At 40.7% G+C, this 8,247-nt stretch overlaps 2 protein-coding genes across 2 annotated transcripts in view; one reads left to right on the forward strand and one right to left on the reverse strand.

The window, feature by feature from the left end:
- Positions 1–436: 436 nt before the first annotated feature.
- srfbp1 (serum response factor binding protein 1) lies at positions 437–5,070 on the reverse strand. Its single transcript, XM_032534919.1, has 3 exons — positions 4,964–5,070; positions 3,657–4,094; positions 437–1,768 (listed from the first exon to the last, which is right to left on the reverse strand). The coding sequence occupies exons 2-3, from the start codon at positions 4,080–4,082 to the stop codon at positions 488–490; spliced, it is 1,707 nt and encodes a 568-aa protein (XP_032390810.1). The 5' UTR covers positions 4,083–4,094; positions 4,964–5,070; the 3' UTR covers positions 437–487.
- Positions 5,071–5,084: 14 nt separating this feature from the next.
- maco1a (macoilin 1a) overlaps positions 5,085–8,247 on the forward strand; it is an 11,041-nt gene continuing 7,878 nt past the window's right edge. The window contains exons 1-3 of the mRNA XM_032534918.1: positions 5,085–5,354; positions 6,366–6,507; positions 7,237–7,363. Of these exons, the coding sequence (XP_032390809.1) occupies positions 5,275–5,354; positions 6,366–6,507; positions 7,237–7,363 (349 nt within the window). The 5' untranslated portion in view covers positions 5,085–5,274. The remainder of the gene's footprint in view (positions 5,355–6,365; positions 6,508–7,236; positions 7,364–8,247) is intronic.

Here is an 8,247-nt window from a genome sequence, read left to right on the forward strand (position 1 = left end):
CTGTTAAAGATACTAATGTGTCATCATACATCAATTTCAGATATGGTGTACTAAACAATAACAAACCCCTAATTAACATTTTGGACAAAGCAGTGAGCTTGTGTACAGGTTAATAAATATAAAAAACAAAAACTAAACAATTACTTCCCAAATCCCCACCTACACATTTCTCGCAGAACTGTCATTTTTACAAATTAGTTTTTCCTCAAACTGTTGTTAACTGGAAAATCTATTTAAGGAAAAAATGTGTCCCAATTTAGAATTACATCATGTTTCGGAATAAAAATACTTTAACACATTTCTATTGATGTCCTGTACAAAACTCCCCAGGTTTGTGGTCCAGCAATCAGGATGAAAAATCACCAGAACACATCATTGCAGAACTACACAGAAGAAGTGACAACCTTTACACATCACTGGGGGGGGGCATGTAAGTCACTCAACCACATGTGTGTGTTCACCATATGTTAACACTCAAAAAACACTTTCAGTCATCGTCGTCGAACTTGATCTTCTTTCCCTGGAAAACCAGAATTTGTCCTTGCTGCTCCTTCCTTTTCTTACTGGCCTCCCAGGATGGATGCAGTGCCTGCTGGGGTGCCTGATGGGAAAAGACGCCCCCGCCCCTGCGATCATTTTGCCTTACACCATCACCTCTCCCTCGCCCCCTCCCTCTGCCGACAGAGGGAAAGCCCTTCTCTGCCGCCCCAGGATGTCTGTCCTCGGGACAGGGCTTCCTGTACTTTGACTCTGAATTTCTTTCTGCTCCTCTCTCTTGCTTTTGGAACTTGGATGGTTTATTAAAATCTCTATTTTGATCACTCCCACTCCTTGGTGTCCCTTGGCCCCTAAATCTATCTCCGCCTCTCCCTCTGCCTGCGCCTCTTCCCCCACCAGGCTTAGAGAGCGATGAACAGAAAACAGACTGAAGCGAGGTCGCTTTAGACTTCAGTCTGGACTCCAGCTCGTCAAGTTCACTCTGGACCCGGTCTGAACTTTTCACTTCTCGCCCATTATTGGCCTTCTCCTCAACACTTTTCGGCTTCTTCTTCTTCTTGTATTTGCTCACTTTTCCAACAAAGAAGCCGTCATCGTCGCTCTCCTCGGATTGGGAGGACTGCTTGTTGAAACGTTCCTCTGTGCTGTCATCAAAGTACTCTTTCTCTTCATCATCTGAGGACTCTAAAGCACTCTCTTCCGCAGCCTCCTTTTTCTCAAGCACTTCAGGTGCAGACACAAGGTCAGCTTTCTTATCGGCACCTTTACTTTGAGGTGTATTTTTTACACTCTCCTTTCCTTCACTACTTTTCAATGATGCAGGTCTTACATTCTTAGCCTCTGGCATTGCTTTCCTTTGACCGTCAGCCTCATCAGCTGAAGGAGTTGCTTTTACCGTTTCCTTTTCAGGTTCAGCAACAGTTGCATCTTTAGTGTCTTTAAGAATACCCTCTCTTTCCTTGTGGTCTGCGACTTCCTTTTGTTTACCTGAAATGTCCTCTTCTTTCTCACTCCTTCCCTCTCCCTTTTTGTCTGGCGACTGTGGAGTCACCTTCCCAGCTTTATTTTGCACTTTTTCCTTCCCCCGCTGCCGTCCGCCATTCATCCGCTCCGCTTTGAAGGCCTGCACAGCAGCTTTGATGTTCTCAATCTTCTTGTTGAACTGAGGGTGGGTGGCGATTCGCGCTGTGGCCCGGTCGGAAATAGTAGACTTGGGGTTTTTACACACCTGTTCAAAGTTGAGATGCTTTTGCAAGGCTGTCTTGGTCACCTGGCAAGTGGGGGGACAGGTAATATAATTAAACATAGAGCGAAACAATATTTATAAAATAAAAATCAAATTTATTTTTTACCAAATACATCAATGTCGATTTTACGGCAATATTATAGGGTTGACTATTGGTGCTTTCACAATTTATTTACAACTTATGGTTAAAAGGGAAATGATATAACAGCTAGGAAGTCTGGTAAGTTCAGAAAATGACATCACTTCACTCAGTTTACTGTAAAGCAGCCTTGGAAACCTGAAAAAGACAACACTTGTGTCATATCATGATTAGGGATTGGTCTTAAGACCCGGTTTGGTTTCCAAATTTCTCAAAAGCTGAAAATAAAGTCAGAGCTTATCGAGACTAGATGGATCATATACCGTTATGTCTAAAAATAGCAATATAGAGAAAATCAAATATCACAATATTCTTGACCGAATACCTTGATGTCAATATTGCAACATTGTTGTATGGTTATCTATTGGTGCTTTAACAAAATGTTATTTACACAATGAAATATTTGATAAATATTCTCCAGAAATGATTTCATGACTTAGTGGGTAAAGGTAAATAATAGAACATCTAGAACTGTCTTGCAAGTTCAGAAAATTACATCACTTTACTGTAATGCAGCCTGTAAAACCAGGTAAAGACAACACTTTATGCATGTCCATATTACGATATATCCAAAATCTAAGACGCTATCTAGTCTCATATCGCAATATTGATACAACATCGACATATCGCCCAGCCCTAGTTTGTGGAGATCTGCTATGTGTTGTTGAGTTTGCCGTTTCGGGCGCGGATGTGACAATTTTAGACGATAGGGCGGCGTGAGATAGGAGCCCTTACACTCTACACAGGCCACCATAGCCACGTGTCTCCTTCTGCTGGAATTCAGATAGAATGCAGGTTTAAGGAGTCTCCCCCTGCTGGAGTTCAGATAGAATGCAGGCTTAAGGAGTCTACCCCGCTGGAGTTCAGATAGAATGCAGGCTTAAGGAGTTCCCCCTGCGGGATTCAAAAAGAATGCAGCTAAGGAGTCCCCCCTGCAGGAATTCAGAAAGATGCAGGCTTAAGGAGTCTCCCCCTGGGGATTCAAAAAGAATGCAGGCTTAAGGAGTTCCTGCTGGAGTTCAAAAAGAAAGCAGGCTAGGAGTCTCCCCCTGCTGGAATTCAGATAGTAGAATGAGGTTAAGGAGTCTCCCCTGCCGGAATTCGATAGAATGCAGGTTTAAGGAGTCTCCCCCTGCAGGAATTCAGAAGAATGCAGGTTAAGGAGTCTCCCCCTGCAGGAATCAGATAGATGCAGGGTTAAGGGTCTCCCCCTGCAGGAATTCAGATAAATGCAGGTTTAAGGAGTCCCCCTGCAGGAATCAGATAGAATGCCGGTTAAGGAGTCTCCCCCTGCAAGAATTCAGAAAGAATGCAGGTTTAAGGCACTTCTGCATTAGCAGCACTTTGCCGTACTAGACATGTTGTCCAATATTTATACAGACTATGGTGCATACCAAGACCATAGGTAAAGACTACCCTTCCTACATAGTCGGACTGGCTTCCGAGAGCACGCTCTGTGGCAGAAGAAATTAAAGAAAGCAATAATAATTCTGTTAAGACTAAAAATGTGTCTTCTTGTCTATCCACCGAATAGACAAGTATCAATAATGGTATCGGTAAAGACAGATTGTTAATCAGTCTTGAAAATTATATTAATGTCAATAAAAATTAACAATTCCCATTCCTCATCATGATATTACAATATCCGAATTTTAAGACAATATCTAACCCCATATTTCAATACAATACAACATATTGGAATTTGTACTGAGAATATTGAGGAATAAAGCATTCCAAAAATAGGGAAGAAACCAAAGGTATTGAGAAACCTACGAGGTCTGGTGTGAGGACCTTCATGGCGTGGATCTCGTCCAGCAGTCTGGCAGCTCGCCTCTGATTCCTCTCAATTTCCACATCCGTCCCTTTCTTCTTCTTCAGGGCACTCATCTGTCGTGTCAGCTTCCGGATGACCAAAGCCCTCACCCTCTTCACCTCCTTCCTCATCCTCACCACCTCATTGTTGAGGTTCAGGCCCTCATTCTGCTTTTTCTCTTTTTGGGGGGGTTGAACAGGCAACGGAATGGTTTTCTCAACAGTTTCTGAAGCCTGTGGCACTGCTTCTTCTTTCTTTTCTTCATCATCTTCATCTTCCTTATCATCCATAGCGTCATCTTTTCCTTCTTTCTGCTCTTCCTCGATCTCTTCTTGCTCCTCCTCCTTTTCCTCAGCAGATGGCACAGTTTTCTCTAAGTTATCCATGGTATATATTATCTGTTGAAACACAAGCCCATCTTTGATTGATATCTGACTGAGTTACAGAGCTACTTATTCTCACTGATAACTATCCAGTGAGGTAAATACTCAATGACAAGCAACACACTTTACATTATATTTTTGATATATTTTGAATTGTCATCTGTGTTTTTCTTCTACACATAGAAAAAGTGTACAGAAAAAACGTTCGCTCAAAAGTTCCATGGGGGGGGTGGGGGGACCCCCCATTATCATATACCCCTTCTTCTCCAAAGGCAGATTCTGGCCAATATATATATGCAGGTGTATATATACACACACACACACACACACACACACACACACACACACACACACAAACACACACACACACACAGATAGACAGACACAGATAGCACAGTATACCCACTACTATGCATTAGACTACAACAATGCAATTATCTATATCTAAAATAGTATATACACACACATAAACACACACACACACATACATACATACATACATACATACATACATACATACATATATATATATATATATGTGTGTCAAAATTACATCCATACTAGGGGAGACCAGAGTATCAAACTTCTTTAAAAACTATTTTTTTTTGGTCGATTGATTTTGATCATTGAAAACGTGTCCTGTAGCATCAAATATCCCCCAAAACATTCTTTTAACTGCTTTATGAAAAGGATCTAACATTTTATGATTTGATGTCGTGGTTAACTGCTGCCTGCCAAACAAACGTGGTTGAGCCAGCATGGATAACTTTTACCATACGTCATGCGCATAAAGGCTTATTTTACGTATCAATGGCGTTAGCGTAAACTACGGCGCATTACATTAAATAAGATCTATGCCACTCTATTCTATCTATTACACTTACCGTTCAGGAGTAAATATAAAACGCTTAAAATTGAGAGAAACGTCTCGACTCTTGGGGGGCAGCCATGTTTGTTTCCTAGTCCCTACGTCGCCTCCGTGAAATGACGGCATGACGTCAAACGTCAAGGGGACGCAGCTTGTCGTGAAAAGGGGAGGGCCTTCGGCGGACTGTTTTTATTTATTTCTTTGTTTCATGTGCATAAAACAACAACAATGGTGGATAATTGAAGAAGTGTGAATATAAGGATGAGCGAATGACATTTCCAGTTCCAGTTACCAGACCGATATCACAAGTGAATCAACAGGGGGAGGATGAAGCGGCGCAATGCGGACTGCAGCAAACTCCGACGGCCGTTAAAACGGAACCGAATCACCGAGGGTATATATAGCAGGTACAAAAAAGGGGCTGGAGGGACGTTATTGTATAACAATGGCGCCTTTCTGCATATGTCAAGACAGGGCTGCTAGGCTACGCTGCATTCATATCTAGGAACGCTTTGGTTGGAGCTACACAACGAGCTAACGTTAAACGAATATACCCGCATATTGTCAAAATGTACAGGCCTGGCGTTAACGTTACTTGTGTGGTATTCCGTACATGATTGTTTCTGGGTCGGTAACGTTAGTGAGATTCCAATTCTGGCTAAATTAAAATGGACGGTGGCCGTGACTGCCTGTGGGATTTAAGAAGTATAAATTGCAACACATACCGCAAAATGGAAATATGTTGCTAAAAAAGAAAGCGTGAACTTGAGAGAATAAGAACAGCAGAAATGTCAGATGCGCTCGTTTTGATGTCCGGGGTGATGCCGACGGCGGGGGTCTCACCTGTGCTTTGTCTGGCAGAGGTCTACATTTAAATAACGTTAACCTACACCAAGGTAACAAGAACTACTCCGGTCTAGCTCGAACATGTATACCAGGAGATAAGATGCATGCCTTTTCCGATTGATTGATTGATTGATTGATTGATTGATTGATTGATTGATTGATGCCAAGAAAGCGAAAGAAACCAGCTGTGCTGTGAGCAACATGTCCAGACATGATCCAGTACATACATACCATGATGCACACTGGATCTATCTATCTTCATCTCTCTCACTAGTTGTGTTTGAAAATAAAAACACTGTTGTTCGACTTGTTGGTAATATATAGATTTGTATTTGTGCTCAATGTTGCTGTGTTGAATAGGCATTTATTTGCCTTTTTAAAATCTAAACTTTAAAAACTTGAGGTGACACTCTGATATCACACTGGAGATGTGGCTCCTGAGACTGTTGTATAAACCTGATGCTTTTCATGATACCAATGGTAAACCTCATTTAGTCTCCATCTTTGTTTCTTTCTTTTTAACCTTTTTTTTCCCCTCCATCTTTATTTCTTGATCTCGTCTTCTCCCACAGTACCTTCCTGTACCTGAAGTTCCTGGTGGTGTGGGTTTTAGTTCTGCTGGCCGACTTTGTGCTGGAGTTCAGGTTCGAGTACCTGTGGCCTTTCTGGCTTTTCATTCGAAGTGTCTACGACTCCTTCAGATATCAGGGACTGGTAAGAGCTTGATTATATGACCCTCTTTCCACCTGACATTAACTTGCATGTAGAGCTGGGCAGTGTATTGATATATCAATATCGTGATATGATACTAGATATTGTCTTAGATTTTGGATATCGTAAAATGGCATAAGAGTTGTCTTTTCCTGGTTTTAAAGTCTGCATTACAGTAAGGTGATGGCATTTCCCGAACTTACCAGACTGTTGTAACTGTTCTATTATTTACCTTTACCCACTCAGTCATTATACCCACATTACTGATGATTATTTTCAAACATCTCATTGTGTAAATATTTTGTGAAAGCACCAATAGTCTACAATTTCGTTGCAGTATCTGGTCAAAAAATGTATCTCCGTATTGCCCAGCCTTACTTGCATGTTATTACCTAAGCTGGATGTGATTTGAATAGCTAAACAAAAAAGGATTAAATGCTATGGATCTCAAATCCACATAACGTACATAATCAAAATACCTATGTACTGTACATGGATGCAGCAAAGAAGCCTTCAAGCCATTTAGGATTAAGGTAGATGCTTGTCAAACGTGGTAGTGGTGGACTGGGAAACAGCAAGACAAGCTTTTTTTGAGTGTTTTACAGTACACGGTAACGTGTGTAAGTGTAATAGGGGGGCATGCATGTACGCCCATGCCTCTACATAAACTACTGTATTCCTGCACAGTTGTTATGGCATATTTAATTGTCTGTCTCTCTCTCCTACACCTAGGCGTTCTCTGTGTTCTTCGTATGTGTGGCGTTTACGTCCGACATCATCTGCCTCCTCTTCATCCCTGTCCAATGGCTGTTTTTCGCTGCCAGCACCTACGTATGGGTCCAGTATGTCTGGCACACAGGTTAGTCTAAGTTCTTTTGGACCCTTTATATCTCCGCCAGCCAAACAGCCACTTTCACCTAGAGCTGGGCAATATATCAATATTAAATCAATTGTGATATGGGACTAGATATCGTTTTAGATTTTGGATATCGTAATATGGCATCAGTGTTGTCTTTTCCTGGTTTTAAAGGCTGCATTACAGTAAAGTGATGTCATTTTCTGAACTTACCAGACTTTTGTAACTGTTCTATTATTGGCCTTTATCCACTCATTCTTTATATCCACATTACTGATGATTATGTATCAAAAATCTCATTGTGTAAATATTTTGTGGAAAGCACCGATAGTCAACACTACAATATCGGTGCGGTATTGATATCAAGGTTTTTGGTCAAAAATATTGTGATATTTGATTTTCTCCATATCGCCCAGCCCTACTTTCACTTAGGGGTGCATGATATATCAACTCAATATTGTTATCGCGATATCTCAGTGCGCAATATTAAACTGAAAGTGTTGCGATAAGTATGCTATATTTTTTATATTTATTTTTTTAGTGTTTTTAATATATCCTATTCTGTAGACATGCTTTTTATTTATTGTTTTTATACTGTACAACCACTAAAACATGTCCTGTTCTGTAGACAGGTCGTTATTTATTCATTATTTATTTTATGTTTTATTCAGTCCAATATGACTTGTCATTTGAAACAACCCTTGTGTTGTAAGAAAACTTGTTTTATTTGTTATTGATCTATCAAAATTAATATAAAAATCGCAAGATTCATAATCAATATTGCAATTGCACATTTTGTCAATATCGTGCAACCCTACTTTCACCTGAATGACTCATAACTGCCAATTTTCTTAAGTGCCAGATTCAAGAGGGATCATCTTTTTCTT

This window comes from Etheostoma spectabile, chromosome 14, assembly GCF_008692095.1.
Source record: "Etheostoma spectabile isolate EspeVRDwgs_2016 chromosome 14, UIUC_Espe_1.0, whole genome shotgun sequence".
Taxonomy (NCBI): domain Eukaryota; kingdom Metazoa; phylum Chordata; class Actinopteri; order Perciformes; family Percidae; genus Etheostoma; species Etheostoma spectabile.

Bases quoted from the DNA above. Each gene is read 5' to 3' on its own strand.
- srfbp1 (XM_032534919.1), bottom strand. From the start codon at position 4,082: ATGGATAACTTAGAGAAAACTGTGCCATCTGCTGAGGAAAAGGAGGAG. The intron at 1,769-3,656 runs GTAGGTTTCTCA...CCCACTTGCCAG, and splicing joins AGGTCCTCACACCAGACCTC to GTGACCAAGACAGCCTTGCA.